The 21698-nt window shown below is 46.0% G+C and overlaps 1 protein-coding gene across 4 annotated transcripts in view; it reads right to left on the minus strand.

Moving 5' to 3' along the window:
• The window catches only part of LOC140428420 (collagen alpha-1(XIV) chain-like), a 295003-nt gene extending 273679 nt beyond the window's left edge, over positions 1 to 21324 (minus strand). For 3 of the 4 annotated variants that reach the window (XM_072514848.1, XM_072514846.1, XM_072514849.1), the window contains exons 1-2: positions 21237 to 21324; positions 9508 to 9608 (exon numbers count right to left, since the gene is read on the minus strand). In XM_072514848.1, the coding sequence (XP_072370949.1) occupies positions 9508 to 9583 (76 nt within the window). In that variant the 5' untranslated portion in view covers positions 9584 to 9608; positions 21237 to 21324. Of the gene's footprint in view, positions 1 to 9507; positions 9609 to 21076; positions 21217 to 21236 lie in introns of those variants that run through there. The other variant, XM_072514847.1, reaches the window with a different exon arrangement.
• Positions 21325 to 21698: the final 374 nt, after the last annotated feature.

The raw sequence follows: 21698 nt of genomic DNA on the forward strand, positions 1-21698 counted from the left end.
GGTAAGTGAGAACTTTCTTCAACCGACATTTGTCAGAACAAAGATATCCCATTTTATTCCTGCCAAAAGTTGAATAAGCTAGACACTGATTCAGATCCCTTCCAGCTGTTCATTCAGGCTACCCAATCCTACGTCTGAGACATAACATTGTCATCTGACATTACCCTCCTGTGTCTTCTCCTTCAGTCATCCTGCTCCCATACGCTAGAAACGTTCTCCTAAAAATATCAATCATAATAATTCTCTTCACTTCAAAAGCCTCTTCTAAACCTCTCTTTCACTCACACTTTTAGAACGCCACAACTCATTTCCAATCCAGACCTGCAATGATATAGCCATGATGTGGCGATGCTGGAGATGCCGCAAGCTAGTGATTCAAAACAAACCTGTTGGACTTTAACCTGGTGTTGTAAGACTACTTACTGTGCAATGACATAGACATTGCATTAAGAGTGATGGTAGGGCTATCAGCCTTATTGTGGAGTAAATCAGGCGGCAACTTCCAATGGCCACAAATGAATGTTAAAACATGGAAATTAGGAACTTAAGAGCAAATTACTGGGGATGAAAACACGCACAAACAGACTCAAAAACAGTTTCTTCCCCACTGTCACCAGACTCCTAAATGACCCTCTTATGGACTGATTTCATTAACACTACACCCCTGTATGCTTCATCCGATGCCAGTGCTTATGTAGTTACATTGTATATGTTGTGTTGCCCTATTATGTATTTTCTGTTATTCCTTTTTCTTCTCATGTACTTAATGATCTGTTGAGCTGCTCGCAGAAAAATACTTTTCACTGTACCTCGGTACACGTGACAATAAACAAATCCAATCCAATGCTGTAATCTGAAACAAAAACAGAAAATACTGGACATTCTCAGCAGGTCTAATAGTATCCGTGGAGCGAGAAGGGAGCTAACGTTTCGAGTTTGGATGACTCGACAAAGACTTGACAAAGAGACTTTGAGAAAGAGTCATCCAGAATTGAAACGTTAGCTCCCTTCTCTCTCCACAGATGCTGTTAGACCTGCTGAGCTTGTCCAGTATTTTCTGAAATTAGGAATTGATGTGCCATCTACCCTGCTCCGCCAGAGGCTTTCCTTCGCCAGTCCACATGTGCGCTAACCTATCTCCCGGGCCAGAATTTGATGTTGCTCAGGCAGGTACACGCCCAACCAGGCACACGTAAAATTTGTGTGTGAAGACATCGGGGGTTGTCCCAACGTTAATGCGCCCTCATAGGATATTTCTGTAGGGATGAGTCGGAAGTGCACCAGCCAATTTATATTAATTAAACAGCAATTGACTGGGATTTTACGTTGCCTGTCTGCTTTTACGGTTAGCAGGCAGACCAATTGGTAAGACAGCATTTACATTTCAGCTGCAACCTCAATCCAGTTTGGGATGAAAGGTCAGAATCATAGAATCATAGAATTTACAGTGCAGAAGGAGACCATTCGGCCCATCGAGTCTGCACCGGCTCTTGGAAAGAGCACCCTAGCCAAGGTCCACACTTCCACCCTATCCCCATAACCCAGTAACCCCACCCAACACTAAGGGCAATTTTGGACACCAAGGGCAATTTAGCATGGCCAATCCACCTAACCTGCACATCTTTGGACTGTGGGAGGAAATCGGAGCACCCGGAGGAAACCCACGCACACACGGGGAGAACGTGCAGACTCCGCACAGGCAGTGATCCAAGCCGGGAATCGAACCTGGGACCCTGGAGCTCTGAAGCAATTGTGCTAACCACAATTCTACCGTGCTGCCACGGCTCAAATAAAATTTGCAAATGTGTCTGGAAACAGGTCTGCGTATGATTGTGCTGCCCCAATACTCGTGGCATAGCTTTTCTTCTTATATCTAATTTTTACAAAGTCAGCAGCTCCCTCAGGCAGCTCCGCAGCGACTGTGCCCGAGGGGGCACAGTGGAAGCGCAAGACCTCATCCCCCCCTTTAGTTGACACCCGTTCTCCCCAGCAGCACTCAGCCTTTCATAGAACGCATTTCATGTGGGTGGCCAATAATTGGCCAGCCATGGGTAATGTCGCATTAACAATATGGGGCGAAATTCTCCCCCAACGGCGGGATGCCCGCCGACTGGCGCCAAAGCCGGCGCAAATCAGACGGGCATCGCGCCGGCAAAAAGGTGCGGAAGTCTCCGCATCTTTGGCGGCCTAGCCCCAACATTGAGGGGCTAGGCCGACGCCGGAGGGATTTCCGCCCCGCCAGCTGGCGGAAATGGCGTTTGTTGCCCCGCCAGCTGGCGCGGAAATGCGGCGCATGCGCGGGAGCGTCAGCGGCCGCTGTCAGTTTCCCCGCGCATGCGCGGGAGCGTCAGCGGCCGCTGAAAGTTTCCCGCGCATGCGCAGTGGGGAGAGTCTCTTCCGCCTCCGCCATGGTGGAGGCCGTAGCGGAGGCGGAAGGGAAAGAGTGCCCCCACGGCACAGGCCCGCCCGCGGATCGGTGGGCCCCGATCGCGGGCCAGGCCACCGTGGGGGCACCCCCCGGGGTCAGATCGCCCCGCGCCCCCCCCAGGACCCCGGAGCCCGCCCACGCTGCCTGGTCCCGCCGGTAAATACCAGGTTTGATTTACGTCGGCGGGACAGGCAATTCCTGGGCGGGACTTCGGCCCATCCGGGCCGGAGAATCCAGCGGGGGGTCCCGCCAACCGGCGCGGCTGGATTCCCGCCCCCGCCCAATCTCCGGGAGCGGAGACTTCGGCGGGGGCGGGGGCGGGATTCACGGCGGCCAACGGCCATTCTCCGACCCGGCGGAGGGTCGGAGAATGACGCCCCAGATCTCAGGCGGGAGCGGGTTTCATATCCACTCCCGCCAGCGGCGATTTTGGGCGCACCTCAAATGTAAAATTCAGGGGCTGGATTCTCCATTTCAGGGACTATGTCCCCACGCCATTGTAAGAACTGTGGCCTTTTACGCCAGAAAGACTGGCGTCAAAAGGCCACATATTCACAGCCCTGCAGGGGACTTGCAGGGACCGTCGTGAAGCTCGCAGCTCCAGCTGCAGATACGGGCCCACGCACTTCCGGGTCAGAGGCCACGCATGCGCACGGCGGTGGCCTCCAGCGGTCAAGCCGTGTTCCATGGCGGACTCAGATCGTGGAGCTGGATCTCGTAAATAGACCCCCCGATCGGCCTGGCGCCCGACCCGGACCGCCTGCTTGAAAATAGCCCGGACCCTCATGAGGGCCCCCCGCCCTCCGATCGGTTCGCCCCCGACCATGGTGGCCATGGACTGAGTCCGCAGCCGCCATGCGAGTACCCCGAATGGCTGGGGCCATGTTAGAAATACCCCCATCGGGACTTCGGCCGGTTGGGGGTGGAGAATGGTGTGGCGGGGCTCCATCAATGGCCGCAGGTAAGGGATACTCTCCGAGGATGCCGCTTTTCGGGGGCCGGAGAATCGAGGAACCGGCGCAAGTCCCGATTCCATGCTTGGAAATGGATTCTCCGCCGCGGCGCAGGATGCGATTTCGCCGTCTTGGTGCGGAGTATCCAGCCCCAGGTCTCGTAATTCTCAATCAAACGCTGACAGGCCTGCTATGTATTTCCAACTTTTTCGGTACTTCGTTTGTGATGTTTAATTTTATTTTATTGATGCTTTATTATCAAAGTAACAAGTTAACCCCACACCACCCCAGTATAATACTGTACTGTAGCTAACAATAGCATCTTTATTGTGACACATAATGATGGTCAGCCTCAAATATCTGCGAACAGCTGTGTTAATAGAAACTGCACTTCCTGGGACAATTACATTTTGATCTGTGATAAAGGCTTTCTCTCTCCTAAACCTAATTAGCATTTGCTGGTATTATCTTTATGACACTGAAACAGAGCAGTCACTCTGTCCAGCCACTGGGTAAAAAGAAATGCTAGCCACTTACGACAGCTAAAATATATACCAATAAATTCCTCCTTAGAACAGAGGCTGAATTAAACAAAACCAATTATGCTGCAGAGTATGACATAAACAAACCAGAACCTCGGTCCTGTTACTTAATTTTTTCTTTTGTGAATGCATTTTGCAAGATATATTTCAAACAACAACCCTGTACTGTTATGAGCAGATAATTAGTTATGAGATTCTAAGAAGAAGAGGCTTATATTGGGTAAGTTGATCTAAAAAGTGCTCTGTTACGGCATTCCTTGAAATAAATACTGAATGGAATGAATAATTAACAACTACCGGTATTTATTTTAAATTCACTTTTATCTGCAACGATAACTCAGATTTCATATTTACAAAAATGCTACTCATTCTTCTATTTCCTGCACAATCTCCATTAAACATTCAAATGACAGAATGAAAGTGAAGACTACAAAGAAGAGTTCATATTGCACATATAAGTCACATTTGTCCCTTGCATGAATACAGAAATTGTCATGCTGTTATTTGGCTCAGGGGGCACAAGAAAATATTGGACATAAATTATGAACAATTGATGTTATTCAACCCTAAGATACTAAAATTGTTAATATAGCATTAGCCCAGCCCTTTGACTGGTTTCTTATACATCATGATAAGATCTGAACATTTATAAACAATAATTTGTCATATAGACAATAGTCATATGTCTTATGTAGAATTTACACTTAGCTTCAAACTTTATCATGTTGGTTTGTTAGCTATAACAAAAATACAACTGAAATAAAGAATGAAGTTGACAGTATAATTTTCTAGTTTTATCACACAGATTCACAGAAAATACAGTGCAGAAGAGGCTCTTCAGCCCATCGGGTCAGCACCGACTCATGGAAAATGCCTGGGGCTGAATTCTCCATTTGGGAGACTAAGTGCTGACGCCAGCAGAGCATGTGTGGACTTTCACAACCAAAAAATCGATGCAAAACCCTCACCGATTCCGGTACCAGTGAGGGGCTAGGACCAGCGCCAACTGAAACTCCGGACCGTGCCAGAAACGGCCGGAGAATGGCCAGGTCCCGGGCCACACATGCGCATGGCACACGACCGGCACCGGTCGCGCCATCCAACATGGCGCCAGCCATGCGCGAATCCAACCCGCCAACAGCGACCCCACAGTCCACCCCCTGGTCACCCCCAGGCCACCCCTCACCAGTCCCTCCAGCCCTAGCAGAAGCTCACCCAGCCAGTGGCATGGATCCCGGCTGAGTGTGGTGGCGCTGGACACAGTCCGCAGCCAGCACACCGGGTTCCCATACACTCGGGACCACACGAGGCCCGCGCCGTCGGGAACTCAGCCCATCGGGGGTGGAGCATCGTGGGTGGGCCAACCGATGACGCGCCAACGCCGTTGAAACGGAACACGGTGCACATCACAATGACGCCGGTTTGGAGGGGCGGAGCATGGTGGACCAGGGTCAAACCGGCGCCGGCCCTGATTCCGGTGTCGGAATCCATTCTCCACCTGATTGCCGATCACGAGGCGCCAGGCTACGGAGAAACCCACCCCTTACCAGCCTACCTAATCCCATTTGCCAACACTTGGCCGATAGCCTTGAATGTTATGACATGCCAAGTGTTCATCCAGGTACTTTTTATAGGGTATGAGGCAGCCCGCCTGTACCACCCTCCCAGGCAGTGCATTCCAGACCATCACCATTCTCTGGGCAAAAATGTTTTTCCTCACATCCCCGTTAAACCTCCTGCCCCTCACCTTGAACTTGTGTCCCCTCGTGACTTACCCTTCAACTAAGGGAAACAGCTGCTCCCTATCGACCCTGCCCATGCCCCTCATAATCTTGCACACCTCGATCAAGTTGCTCCTCAGTCTTCTCTTCTCCAATGAAAACAATTGAAGCCTATCCAACCTAACCCAAATTTAAATATTCCATCCCAGGCAACATCCTGGTGAAAGTCCTCTACACCCCAGTGCAATCACACCCTTCCTATAATGTGGCTACCAGAATTGCACACAGTACTCCAGCTGTGGCATCACCAAAGCTCTGGGCAATTCCAACATGACCTCCCTGCTTTTGTAATCTATGACTCGATTGATAAAGGCAGGTGTCCTATATGCCTTTTCACCACCCTACTAACCTGCCCTCCCATCTTCAGAGATCTATGGACAAACACGCCAAGGTCCCTTTGTTCCTCGGAACTTCCCAGTGTCATGCCATTCATTGAATATTTCCTTGTCAAATTTCTCCTTCCTACTTCCAGCTACAGAGCTGCCCCCTGTCCCCACTCTTTTGTGCACTAGCGATCGAACCCCTTGCGATAGCCCTGTGGGACGCAAAAAGCGAAGGGAATCCGGAGAGGAGACAGAGAGCACAAAGTCTCACTCTATGCAGATGACCTGCTCCTCTATCTGTTGAAGCCACAGGAGGAACTGAAGGCAATACTGCAAATACTGAAAGAGTTTGGAACCTTCTCAGGCTACAAACGTAACCTGGGCAAAAGAGAGACATTCCCAGTGAACCCAAAAGGGGGAGGGACAGAGCTGAAGGGGCTCCCGTTCAAAACTGCCCAGAACAGATTCCGTTACCTGGGGACTCAAATAGCCAGAGACTGGACACAGATCCACAAGTGGAACCTGACCAGCCTGGTGGAGGAAGTAAGAAAAGACCTTCAACGGTGGGGATCACTCCCACTCTTCCTGGTGGGAAGAGTGCAGACGATCAAGATGAACGTACTGCCAAGGTTCCTCTTCCTGTTTAGATCCATCCCGATCTTCATCCCCAAGGCCTTTTCCCAAAACGTAGACAGTCTAATCTGGCATTTGTGTGAGGGGGTAAGAACCCGAGAATTCCCAAAACGACACTACAAAGAGGGAAAGTCAGAGGGGGCCTGGCTCTACCGAACCTACAATACTACCACTGGGCAGTAACGGCAGAAAAAGTGAGGGGATGGTACAAGAACCCGACACAGATTGGGTACAAATGGAGGAGGCATCCTGTAAAGGAATAACCCTCTGGGCCCTGGCCACAGCAGCACTCCCATCATCCTCAACAAGGTACACAACAAGCCCAGTGGTAGCGGCCACGCTGAGAAAGTGGACCCAGTTGAGACAGCACTTCGGGATAACCAAAATGTCCCCTATGGCCCCCATCTGTGGCAATCGCAGATTCCCCCTAGCCATGCTAGATACCACCTTCAAAAGATGGAGGCGGGACGGGGGCACACTGACGGTCGGGGACTTTTACATAGGGCGCAGACTGGCAACACTGGACGAACTGACGAGGAAGTGGAAACTAGCAAAAGGACAGGAATTGAGACACCTCCAAATAAAGCACTTCCTCCACAAAGAGACAGTAGGGTACCCCGGAGCCCCAGAAAGCACACTACTAGCGGACCTGATAGACACAAGCTGTGAGAAGGGGGGAGCTATGTGGGAAAATATATGGACAGCTACTGGACAGAGCCCGAACACCACTGGACGGGACCAGACAAAAATGGGAGGACGAACTGGGGACAGAGGTAGGATGGGGGCTCTGGAGCGAAGCACTGAGCATGGTGAGCTCCATCTCCTCCTGCGCAAGGTTAAGCCTAATGCAGCTCAAAGTGGTGCACAGAGCACACCTGACCAGAACCCGAATGTGCAGGTTCTTCCCGGAGGTGGAGCACAAATGTGAACGGTGCTAGAGGGACCCGGCCAACCACACCCACATGTTTTGGGCTTGCCCCAAGCTTGCTGGGTTCTGGACAGCCTTCTCCGAGGCAATGTCCAAGGTTGTGGGGGTGAGGGTGAAGCCATGCCCAATAGTGGCAATCTTCGGGGTATCGGAGCAGCCAGAGTTACACATGGGGAAGGGGGCCAACACCCTTGCTTTCGCTTCCCTAATCGCACGCCGGAGAATCCTGCTCGGCTGGCGATCGGCAGCACCACCCACAGCTGCAGACTGGCTCGCTGACCTCTCGGAATTTCCCCACCTGGAGAAGATTAAGTACGCCAACCGAGGGTCAGAGGAAGGCTTCCTGGATACTTGGGGGCAGTTCGTCGGCCTGTTCCAAAACCTGTTATGTATATAAGCAACAACTGTTTCTAAATATGAGAAAACCCAATAGAAAGATTAAAAAAAAAAAAAAATTCTCCTTCCAAAGTGCATCACCGCATACTTTTGAGGGTTAAATTTCCAGTTAATTTAGAATATTTTAATTGCTCAGCTTAAGGCAAAAAGTGAAATTTTAAAAATGCTGGCATCCAGAATTAAAATGTGCGTCTTTGGCATTTAAAAAACACAGCAGTTTAGCCCAAGTACTGCACAGAGTCCGGTCTTATGATATTTAGAAGTGAAGGTGTCTTATGAATTTTAATGCGCAATGGATTATGCTCCTGTTCATTGTAATGTGGTCAGTCTCCGTACAATCACAAGATCTAAATAGTGATGATGAGATCAGTTGGAGATATTTGCATTTCTGAACACATCGCGGTTAATTATAAAGCATTTTATGTTGCTTGAAAAAAAAATCCTATAAATTTTCTTCCTTTATACTTTATGACACACGAGATTTTAATGTTTGACAAAATTTGGCAGCTGAGAGCTTTTGAAACTTCTTTATGCATGGTAATGGCCTTCCCCTTGCAGAATGATAGGTAAACTGGAAGAAAAGGGTAAAGAGAAATGTGGCAAATCAATAATCAAACACTTTTTAAAATAAATTTATAGTACCCAATTTTTTTCCCAATTAAGGGGCAATTTATCGTGGCCAATCCACCAACCCTGCACATCTTTGGGTTGTGGGGATGAAATCCACGCAGACACAGGGAGAATGTGCAAACATGGACAGTGAACCAGAGCCAGGATTCAAACCTGGGTCCGAAGCGCTGTAGCCAGCAATGCTAACCACTGTGCCACCGTGCTGCCCTATAATCAAACACTTTTGATTGGCCCATCAGAAAAGTATTTGCCAGGTGCTGTATCTTAGGCCAGATTTCTTACAATGTTACTAATGGTAAGTTGGATGATACATGGTTTTATAAAACAAGTGGGATAATGTACATTGTTTTTTTCTGCTCCTATGGCAAACCTGTGTGCCTTTAAGGCCACAAAATCAAGTAAGTAGATGGTCAATGAATTCATTCAAAGTTTAGCTATTGGTATAGCTTTAAATACAAAGATTAATTTTGCTTGCCTACAGGTGAATGGCAAATAAAAGACTGCTGACTCTGAACCTTTGTTTCCTGAAGAGTATATTTTTTCTGTAGATATTAAAGGGGGAGCACAACACAGTGGCCAGAAATAGTTTCGCAGGTAGGCCCTAAAACTCCAGGCTCAAGGCCGGATAGCTTGGGAGCAGATAAGCCATGACTCAGAGCCCCAAACAAGAGCAGTCATAAACGGATTGGTTGGCAAGCAGAAATTACTGCAAATAGCTGTAGGCATCTTAAGGACTCAGAAAATTGTTCAGAGACTCAAATAGATTTCAAACAATATCCCCAAATACCTGAAAACCACAGATAAGTTACAGCCAAAATAGGGTGTGAATTCTGAATAGACTTATGCATTAATTATGTTTCAACTATGTATTTTTCTATATCTAAGACAAGTACCTTGTGTCTCTGCTTGACTGATCAGATGATGCACGATGATTATGAAGGCAAGAACACAGCTCTTTTGTACGGTCATGTCAAAATCAGCAAACAGCCAAATCCTAGCCAAGGAAAAGAAATACATTTAATTAATTTTTAACTGACTTGATATATAATTGATATACAAAAGAGAGTCACATGCAAGCTAGGTTTTCATGTATGTCAGTCACAGAATCCTTACAGCTAACAGTAAATAGGGATTTCCATCCACTAACATAGCTGACTCAAAATCACTGAGGTATAGATGAAAAAAACTTGGCAAAGTATAGAAAACAGCAGACATTGGTTAGGAGATGGGATGGGCAGGAGTACTAAGTGGGATGCACCAGTGCTCCGAGACTAATTCTATCAATCGGGGTGGGGGGTATGAAGACCGTACGAGCAGGAAACATGGTGGGTGGGGTGACTTAATTAATTGCATTGGAGCGGAAAATACACTTTTCCATTGGCAGGTTCAAATTTTGAGAGAAAGTCAGCAGCATGTTTGTGGCGGGTCAGGTCTCTTGCCTTCCCATGGTGATCCTCTACTTGAAAAACATTTGCCTGCCATGAATACTCATTGTAGTAAAACAGTTTGCGATTACTTCCTACCTTAAAGATTATACAACGCATGAGAATCTCATGGCACCCGATTCCTGGTGCGTTCAAAAGGTATTTGATACAACAGGGGCAGGATTCTCCGACTCCGACCCCCGCCCCCCCCCCCCCCCCCCCCCCACTGGCCGGGTCGGAGAATCGCCGGGGGGTGGCGTGAATCCTGCCCCCGCCGGCTGCCGAATTCTCCACGCCGGGGATTTGGCATGGGCGGAAATCGCGGCGGGCCCCCCCCCGGCGATTCTCCGGCCTGCAATGGACCCAGTAGCCGCCCGTTTTTGGCCGGTCCCACCGGCGTAAATTAGAGTAGGTACTTACCGGCGAGTGCCCCCACGGTGGCCTTGCCCGCGAGTGGGGCCCACCGATCCGCGGGCGGGCCTGTGCCGTGGGGGCACTCTATTCTTCTGCGTCGGCCGCTGTGGTCCTCCGCCATGGCCGACGTGGAGGTGAACCCACCCTGCGCATGCACTGGGATGACGCCAGCACACGCTGGTGCTCTCGCGCATGCGCCAACTCGCGGCAGCCGGCGGAGGCCCTTCCCCGCCAACCGGCACGGTGCAAATTTACCCGGCTCCGGCCTAGCCCCTGAAGGTGCGGAGGATTCCGCACCTTTGGGGCGGCCCGTCGCCGGAGTGATTCACGCCACTCCTCGGTGCCGGAGTTGCCCGCCCCGCCGATTCCTGCTGAATCCCGCCCCAGAATACTGGTTTGGCCTCAACTGGAGTATTTTGTCCAGTTTTGAGTGCCAGACGTTCAGAAAGATGTGCCGGTTGTAGAGACAGTGCAGAAAAGATTCACAAGAATGCTTCCAGGAATGAGGAACCTCAGTTACACAGAAAGGCTGAAGAGGTGAGGACCGTTTCCTTGGAAAAGAGACGGTTGAGAGGATACTTGATGGAGGTGTACAAAATCATGAGAGATCTAAACAAAGCATGTATGGAAAACTGTTCGCTTTGGTGGGAAGAGGATCGAGAAAAAGATTTAAGGTAATTGGCAAAAGAAGCAATGGAGAGGAAAATCTTTTTCATACAATGAGTCATTTGGATCTGAATGCACTACCTGAAGCCATGGTGGAAGCAGGTTAACTGAAGCATTTAAGAGATTATTATCTGAAATAGAAGATTGTGCAGGGTTTCAGGGTGGCAGAGGAGTGCCACTTGCTCCTTCATAGGAGGTCGTATGGCACACCGTCCCTACCTCTAGACCAGAAGCTCCAGGTTCAAGCCCAACAACAGGACTTGTTAGCCATGGAAGGAGCATTCATAACGCTGTTGAATGGGCTGATAATCAGCTTCCTCATTATTCGTCAATACTATTCTTCGCAATTGAGAACGTCAGTACGATTTGGCTGACTAGAAGGCAAGCTTAGCTGTTTGTACTACTAGCCGCAACCCTAGGCTTTGGTAACACTGGATATGGTGTAAGCTTTTGGTGGCATTACAGGTTGGTTTGGCAGAACTGGGATAGTGGTTGGTTCTGTTATCTGGCAGCACTGTGATGGGATTTAGCAGCTGGAGTGGAGCTCTCTGGTCTGAAAAGCAAACCTGGGGTTTTGCAGAACTGGTGGGATATAGTGGGGTGCGATATTAGTTTGGTTTACTATTGAATTCTTCATGGAATAATGGGGAGAATATGGCTAACTAATGCAGAATATGATGGAATAGCAGTGCACAGAAACTGATGGTGCCAGTATATCTACTAATTTAATCCCCGGGATTGTTTTAGTGTCTCACTTCACTTTGTACAGAACAAATTATTATTTCTCAGCAACTACTTGCTTCACAGTCACAGAAACATTGTACTACTGTTGCTCGTTTTAGCCTTAGTTTAATTGCTCTTGTTCTATCACCTTTGCTCTTGAGTCGCCAGGTATCTTTCTGATACCGCCACGTGGTTCAAGTCCGAGTAATGATCAATATTCCAACACACCGCTTAGTAAGAGCGAAATCAACGCACATTTATTATATACAGTAATCAATACTTATACATTAGTTCTACTTCTAAGCTACTTCCTACAACTAACAGGCCAATACTTAACTTTGGAAATGGCCCACCAGGTCAGGGAAACTAATGGCCTTTCGTATGGGTTCTGAGCCTGCGGGATTCAAAGCTGGTATAGGTCGATAGCCAGGAGCGCCTATCTCGTAGCGAGCGTTGAAGTAAGACTTACGATTCTAGCGGTTGTTGCAGAGGGTCAGCAGAAGGCAGCAGGGGTTGTAGTAGGGTGAAGAAGGGTCGATTTGAACTTGGACTCTGTTCTTATAGTCCCCAGGGGCTTCCCGCCTTTCGGGGCGGACCCTGTACCTGGTTCCAAGTGATTGGACTTTGTCCCAATCACTTGGTTCGATATTCTCCAATGCTGGAGCGATTCCTTGATCGATGGGCGGTTTTGGGGTGGTCGTTCACCTCTCGTTGTGTAGGCTCCTGCTGGCGCCGAAAAGTCTGGGTTGGCTTTGTGTGTCTAATTTGTTGCACATTGTTCCCGGGGATTGCTACTTAATATTCAGGTGGCTGGTGTGTTGTTATGCTGATGGCTGCAGGTATTGATTCTGTCTGGCCTCCCCAGAGGCGAATACACAGTTTTACCTGCAGCTGCCTGTTTGAGTCCTATTGGCTGATTTTCCCATCAGCCTTTTCCGTTTGCCATTTTAAATCGGGGTTGGCCATTCTAATCGGGAGTTAGCCATTTTAACTGGCGACACTACTTTGCTATTTTTGCCTTTGATTTCTCAAAAGGACTGCAGCTGTACTAAAACCTCTGCAAGATGTGCAGTTGAGACGGAGCCAATGAAAGCACTAATAGCCTGGGACAATGTACTTTTGTATTAACATGGATCATTGCAATATTGAATAAACTGAAGTAATATAGCAAAGAAATTGATGACCAGAAAATCTTGTTATAACAACCGAATCAAAGATACTCAAAACTCTTTTGACCTATATTTTAAGTATGTTCAACTGTCCCAGCGCTACATTATGCAAGTTTCTCTCCAACCCTCCCCTACTTTGTTTAATCTTTTCCTGCTTTTTAAAGCTTCCTTAAAAACCAACCCTTCAGCTAGATCTTCAATCACCCGTCACCATCCCTCTCTCAACCACAAACTGTGCAGCACCTTGGCACATTTTGGTTTGTTCAATATTAGGTTATTACACCTAATTACAAAACACACCTAATGTATTTTGAGTCTAGTCTATAACACATACTTCCTATGAATTAAGAATACAGATATTATTAAAAGGTTGCAGATATTATTTAAAAATTGCAAACAGCAAAGTACAAGGAATCAAGAGAACCCAATATAGTTTGGCAATCACCATAAAGAAAACATAGGGAGGGATTCTCCGTTGCCCGACGCCGATATCGTAATCGGACGGAGAATCCCTTCCGATGCCCAAATCGGGGGCGACGCCGGTTTGAGAGTCTCCGCCCCCTCCGAAATGGCATCAGCGGTCGCGCGGCGCACGCATTGGAACGGCGTTGGCGTGTCATCGGAAGGCCCTCCCCCAATGCTCCGACAACGATGGGCCGAGTTCCCGACCACGCGATTGACGTGTGGTCTGATCAGTCGGGAACCCGGCGTGGTGGCCATGGACTGTGTCCAGCGCCGCCACAGTCGGCTGGGAACCGTACTGCTGGCCGGGAGGGGCGGGGGTGGGGGGCTTCTGTGAGGGCTGAGTGGACCAGTGGGGGGGGGGCCAGGAGGTGGCCAGCATTGTCCTTGAGGGCTGTATTTGGCAGGTCGGGTCCGTGCAAGGTCAGCGCCATGTTGTACTGCGCGACTGCTGCAGGTCGTCGCCATGCGCATGCATGGCCACGGCAATTCTCCGGAATCGGTGAGGGTTCGCCGCCAATTTTGACATCGTAAAATGCCACAGTTCCCACGCCGGCATCGGCACTTAGCCGCAGAACGGAGAATCCAGCCCATAATTTTGAGCAGTGCCATTCGTGGAATAACATGTCAGTCTCGTGTCATTAGCAATTTATTTACCATGACCTACTATGGTTCACAGATCCTCCCATATATGCGGTCCTAATTGTTGCATACCTTGATGTTCTGCCATTGCAATACAACATAAAATTTCTGGGCCCTTTATATTTTCCCCGTTTATTCAGAATAGATCTCGGATTAAGAATTAATTAGCATCAGAAGTGTTTTTTAAATTTCCCTATTGATAATAATGCACATTTGTGAAGGACATTAGGCTGAGGGAAGCTGGCCCATGAGACCTCTTCCACAGTGGTCAAAAAATATCTTATTCTTTCTAATATGGTCAGAAGCTTTAATGTTTCTCTGTACTCGCATAAATGCAGAATAGAGACTTGGCTTTCATGAAATTGGCTCACATTGGTTCTCCATATTTGAGCTGTTGCATATGGTGAATAGTAACTTTTATTTTCATGCTTGTTTCAATTTAATGAAGAAAATTTTGTTTTATTAAGTGAAAACTATATTAGTGTTCATGAATTAGATTTCCAGTGATTGAGCAGTATGGAATAAGGCGGCACAGATAGATGATTAAATGTAATCAATTTAGACAGAAATGAAAATATTTTTTTTAACATTGGTGCTGTGAGATTGTGTACAATTTATCGCTGGAGCTAATGGTTGAAGCAGAGACCATGCCAAAATTTAAAAATAGGTTAGAAAGGTGGTTGAGAAACGGGGATAGAGGAACTGGGTAAGTGGAAGTGGTTAGAACCACTGTCCACATTGAGGCTAAACTCAAACATAGCTTAGTTCAGCCAACCAACCTGCTTTTGTGTGAAAATCACTGAGTTTGTTAAATCAGGATCCTTCCATGTATTTGAGGAGTATTGGCCCGATGCATTCAGATCAGAATATTACAGTGGGAAATACATACATTCTATTCATGCCACAACATAAATGGTATAGATATTGCACTGGAGTTATCAATATAACACATTTATTTTTCTAATAAATCTCTTCAAAACCTTGAATGGAGAATTACAGAATGAAACAGTTCTCATAAAATGTCATTGTCAAGCAAGTCCACAGTCATCGTAGAAAAGTCTTGTTATTCAGACGGGTAACTGATTTTGCTAAATTTCACATACTTGGAGGGGAAGACAAGACTTACTGAAAAGATGCAACACCACAAACAACATTTTCAGGAGCTGACAGTGGTCAGCACTGCTGCCTCACCATGCCAGGTACCTGGGTTCAATTCCAGCCTTGGGTGACTGCCTCTGTGGTGTTTGTATGTTCTCCCCATGTCTGTGTGGGTTTCCTCCAGGTGTTCCGGTTTCCTCCCACAGTCCAAAGATGTACAGGTTAGGTGAATTGGCCATGCTAATTTGTCTCTTAAGAGTCCAAAAGTTTAGGTGGGCATCTGCCTTTATCGGGTGCTCATTCAGAGGGTTGGTGCAGAGTTGATTGGCCGAATGGCCTCCTTCTGCACTGTAGGGATTCTATGCTTCTATGATTATACAAGACATTTTACTGGTGTATATCAGATGATGACGTTTCGGTGACATTGTATAAATTTATATTCCCCTTGGAATGGGATATATTGGTTGGAGGGCAATTGTAATAACGTCAAATGGACTGGGGAGAAACCTTTGCGAACAAAAAGATCCCAATTTCAGCAATATGTTGGCTTTTAAATGTAGATTAATCCTCCCATCTTATTGATTGCTTTCATTTGCCAATTCCACCTCCAGGTGACAATCTCGCTTTAACAGTAAGACTTCTCAAATGCAATTTAAAATGGAAAACTGGGGCTCCTTTCTAATGCTGATATATTTGAAATATGTTTTTAAAGACGTGTGCACTGTATTATCACACAAATGCCCTGTGTGGTATAGTACTGACTTCAGAAAAAAGTCTATTCCTTTGTCTGTGCTGATCTATATGCTCAAGCATTATCAGTATTCCTGGCCTTGAGACAGGAACGGTCATCAGGCTTCCCACTAGAGTGTGTGCACATCACATAGAGAAGGATATGGTCTGGCTCAAGTGAGATCTTCTCTATCCCACCCCCAGTCAACTAACCTGTCAACACTCACTGCCTAACTTCACACACAAATGTTTTTTTTTAGGGCAAGGCACCTGAGGTTGCTGAAATCCTTTGAACAATATCCTAATGTAAATCACATTCAGGAGATGGGAAATGATCTGGTAGCAATAAAGCTTTGCAGCTCACTATCTTCATCATTAATGTAAAGCCTCACTAGATGAAAGCCATAAGCCATTGATAAGAGATACAACACTTGCGTATAATATATAATATTTGTATAATAGATACATGTTTCATATATTCATAGTCCCTTTGCTTTGTTGAAGTTTTATTGTGATGTGCAGTGACTTTGGAAGATATGAAACTTACCATGGAGCAGCAAGGTTTTTCAATCTAGACAGGTGAATATGTGTAAATGACATTGTACCCAACTCTCTTGTAATATTGTCACTAATTGTTCTTGTAGGAACACTTCCTTCAAGCTCTAATCATGATGACTGTTTTACAGCAGCAGCAAGGGGAAGTACAACAGACGTGTTTCTCACATTTAAAATCTCCTCAGGCACCCCTTTGCAGATCCCACATTTCAACTTTTGCAACATTAACAGGTATTTGATTTATTGTATTGACGGAAGTGTTTCCACAAGCTCAGTGAGATAGCCACTAAAAAATGCTCCATTTCAGAATCGCACAGAAACGCTGCATTTTACAAACTTTCGAGCTTACGAACAACAAGCTGACACATTGTACAACAAACTCCCAAATGCGACGATTACAGCTCCCAGCTATAGCATGTTCCTACATGTGGGCTTTAATTGTACAAAAACAAAACTGTGCCACAGTCAAATATACAATGAATTCGGCTTCTTTTCCACAACATAAATTATTAGTTCTGAACAAAATAAAATAATTATCCAAAGTGGCTTTGACTTTCTGCAGTTGTCATTTGTACAGTGGAGCATCACACAATATCTCAGGGGAGAAGGCGGCCAGTTCCCCTATTAAGGCTGCACTGGAGTTATTCTTCACATAGGGGAGTAAAATGGGGTCGAGTATAAAATGGGAGGAGGCCCTGATCCCAGAAACTTCCCATTGAGTGAATTAGGTTAAAATTACCATCGTCGACTGTCAAATTGTAGCATATCTTTTACAACAGACTACTAATTAAGGCTACAGTTTTCTCAAACCTTTGCTACATATTTCTTTCACAGACTGGCGCATCTAATTTATAGGTGCATAGATGAATATGGCAAACATTCAAGGAACGCATGGAGGAACTACAGCAACTGTTCATTCCTGTCTGGCACAAAAGGGGGTAAGAGGGCCAACCCATGGCTTACAAAGGAAATTAGAAACAGTATCCGATCCAAGGAAGAAGCATACAGGTTGGCCAAGAAAAATAATAGGTCTGAGGATTGGAAGCAGTTTAGAATTCAGCAAAGAAGGACAAAGGGATTGATTAAGAAGGGGAAAGTACTGTAAGAAAAGAAGCTTGCAGGGAACATAAAGACTGACACTAAGAGTTTCTACAGATATGTGAAGAGAAAGAGATTGGTAAAGAGAAATGTAGGCCCACTGCAGACAGAAACAGGGGAATGCATAATAAGGGACAAAGAAATGGCTGAGCAATTAAATACATACTTTGGTTCTGTCTTCACAAATGAGGACACAAATCAGATCCCAGAAATATTGGAGAATGAAAGGTTTAGTGAGAGGGAAGAACTGAGGGAGATCAACATTAGTAGAGAAATGGTGCTGGGAAAACTGATGGGATTGAAGGCGGATAAATCCCTAGGGCCAGAGAATCTGCATCCCAGAGTGCTTAAGGAGGTGGCTCTGGAAATAGTGGATGCATTGGTGGTCATCTTCCGGGATTCTATAGATTCTGGAACTGTCCCTGCAGATTGGAGGGTAGCTCACGTCACTCCGATATTCAAAAAGGGAGGTAGAGAGAAAGCAGGGAATTATAGACCAGTAAGCCTAACATCAGTAGTTGGGAAAATGCTTGAATCCATTATCAAGGACTTTATAGCGGAACAGTTAGAAAGCAGTTGCAGGATCAATCAGAATCAGCATGGATTTATGAAGGGAAATTCATGCTTGTCAAATCTGTTGGAATTCTTTGAAGAGGTAACTAGTACAGTCGATAAGGGGGAGCCAGTCGATGTGGTATATTCGGACTTTCAGATGGCGTTTGACAAAGTCCCGCATAAGAGATTATTGTGCAAAATTAAAGCACATGGGATTGGGGGAAATGTATTGAGGTGGATAGAAAACTGGTTGGCAGAGAGGAAACAAAGAGTAGGGATTAATGGGTCCTTTTCAAAATGGCAGGCTGTAACTAGTGGGGTACCACAGGGATCGGTGCTGGGACCAGCTAGTCACAATATATATTAATGATTTGGATGAGGGAACAAAATGTAACATCTCAAAGTTTTCAGATGATACCAAATTAGGTGGGAGGGTGAATTGTGACGAGGATGCAGAGATCCTACAGCAACATCTGGACAGGTTGGGCGAGTGGGCAAACCAATGGCAAATGCAGTATAATTTGGATAAGTGTGAGGTTATTCATTTTGAAAGCAAAAACAGGAAGGCAGATTACTACCTGAATGGTTGTAAATTGGGAGAGGGGAGTGTGCAGCGGGACCTGGGTGTCCTTGTGCATCATTTGCTGAAGGTAAGCATGCAGGTGCAGCAGGCGGTAAAGAAGGCTAATGGTCTGTTGGCCTTCATTGCGTGAGGTTTCGAGTATAGAAGCAGGGATGTGTTGCTGCAATTGTACAGGGCCTTGGTGATGCCACACTTGGAGTATTGTGTGCAGTTTTGGTCTCCTTCTTTGAGGAAGGATGTTCTTGCTCTCGAGGGAGTGTAGCGAATGGTTACCAGACTGATTCCAGGGATGGCGGGACTGTCATATGACGAGAGATTGACTAGGTTGGGATTGTTCTCGCTGGAGTTCACAAGAATGAGCGTGGATCTCAAAGAGGCTTATAAAATTCTAACAGGACTAGACAGGGTAGATGCAGGGAAGATGTTACCAATGATAGGCGAGTCCAAAACCAGGGTTCACAGTCTGAGGATTCAGGGTAAACCATTTCGGACAGAGATAAGGAGACACTTCTTCACACAAAGAGTGGTGAGCCTGTGGAATTCATTGCCAGAGGAAGTAGTTGATGCTAAAACTTTGAATATATTCAAAAGGCGGTTGGATATAGCACTTGGGGAGAATGGGATCAAAGGCTATGGGGAGAAAGCAGGATTAGGCTATTGAGTTGGATGATCAGCTATGATCATGATGAATAGTGGAGCAGGCTTGAAGGGCCAAAAGGCCTCCTCCTGCTCCTATCTTCTATGTATCTATGTATGTATACTTTCCTACAGTACAACAACTGCTTTTAAAAACAATACTTAATTCACTGCAAAATGATATAGGACTTCCTGAAGTTGAGAATGGTGCTATATAAATGCAAGCCTTCACCTAGTCTTTTCTGAACATGAATCCTATGTCCGTAACTCAATGACAGCTCTGTACATTCGTGCATGCAAACCCAGACAAGAGCCTCACTGCCAGCCTGCATAGTCATGAAGAGCATTTCAATATGAGTTAATTTGCAAAATGTCCAGGGGGCCCAGTTATTTCCTAAGGACTTTGTTAAACTTGGAAACGCAGATACTGGATTAATGTTGGGATAATTTTGTGAGGCTCCATTCTGGTATGTAATCCACTGCAAGACAAAGAATTGGGAGAATGATATCATAGCTGTATTGGCAATCTTTGCCACCAGTTCGGCATTTAAATGACCTCCATGTATAACGTAATATTCACTTAAACTTGCATGACACTGCTTCTAACAGAGAATCTCATACTCCTCCGAAAGATGTGCTGTTAGGTGAATTGGACATTCTGAATTCTTCCCGAACAGGAGCAGGAGTGTGGCGACTAGTGGCTTTTCACAGTAACTTCATTGCAGTGTTAATGTAAGCCTACTTGTGACAATAAAGATTATTATTATTCCAGTGACACCATTGCATTGCTCAGAAGTAGTAAAAGGATATGAGAGAAAAGTAATAGCCTCTTCAGTATCAGACAGGTCTTAAGTAATCTTTCAGCAGTTTCAATTTTCACAATGAAAATAAACCCTCAATGGAACTAACTTCACAAACGATTTTTTGAATTAAGCTTGCCCTTCGACTCTAAGATTTAGTTGCCTTTCCAACACAAACTCTTCCCATGATAAACATTTACTTGGCCTGGTTTTATATATACTTTTTTACTTGCCACTGATCAACCTCTCTTGCCATGGAATAACGCCTCACCCAACAGGTCAATAGTTCAGGATAATAAATAGTTCTCATTTCAGAAAGTCAGGGAACTCTGCCTTGACACCATTTTTGTTGAAGTTCGGAGAAGTATAAAAAATGTTATCATTTATAACTGGACAGAACCGCCGGTACAATTGTAACGCGGGGTGGGAGTAAAGTAAATTCAGAGTAAAAGGAATCTCTTCTATGCCCGAGAAAGTTATTTCTTTGTTGCCAGAGAAACTGAAGAGATTTAGTGCTGGAGGTGTGAAAGTTCCAAAACTTGTTCTCTGTGGCAGAGTTTACACGGTGAAGCTCAACACTATTTCACTGGTTTACACATTCAGGTGGCAAGGTCCAACTAACCGGCATATTAAAGAATAAACGACTTATTCGTGTGCCATTTTTCTTACCATAAAGATATGGGTTAAAACTCAAAAAAGCCAAACAATTTTTCCGGACCCAAATTTGCAATACTGTGCATTTTGTCCCTTAAATATACTGTTATTTGATTATTTTTTTTGTACATTTACTCTGCCTGACTCAAACAAAAAAATCAGATGACCCCGGGAATCAACAAAGAATTTCCCCCCCTTAACAAATCATCTACCATTAATTTGAGAGCAATTTACTGAACACAAAGGAATTCTACCTGTTGGGAGCACTGACAATCCCCTGGTCCCGTGTGATCTGCTGCAAGCCACAGATAAACCCTGGCTTGTCTTTCACAGAGGGGGCTTGCTGCCGCCAGGCTTACATATCTCCTTCTACAGATCGCCTATTCGGTGACATATTCCATGCACTCTACTTACTGAAGAGGAGTTTGGATCCTTGTGATCAATCAGCTTACACAGTCTGATGTGTTCCGAAAGCAGCTCCCCTCCTCAGGAGTGTGCCGCCCAACAACATTGAGTGTAGATCTGCCCCTTCAGTGACGAAGCAGCTGTATATTAACCCTTTCGACGCTGAACAACCTGTCTTGTCCCGAAAAATGTCTCCGGACTTATTTGGAAAACCGACTCCACCCCGGTAATATGTAACAACGTTTTTACGTTTGGAAACTTCTGCTTCAGGGGGCAGCTATCAGCAGCTTTATCCAAATAAGGATATCTGATACGAAGTTTCCAATATTTACACTCTTCACAAAGACACTCACTGAGTAACATTGGCAACGTTTATAATAATAATAATCTTTATTAGTGTCACAAGTCGGCTTGCATTAACACTGCAATGAAGTTACTGTGAAAATCCCCTAGTCGCCACACTCCCGCGCC

The sequence above is a fragment of the Scyliorhinus torazame genome, chromosome 8 (assembly GCF_047496885.1).
Source record: "Scyliorhinus torazame isolate Kashiwa2021f chromosome 8, sScyTor2.1, whole genome shotgun sequence".
NCBI classification, from domain to species: Eukaryota; Metazoa; Chordata; class Chondrichthyes; order Carcharhiniformes; family Scyliorhinidae; genus Scyliorhinus; species Scyliorhinus torazame.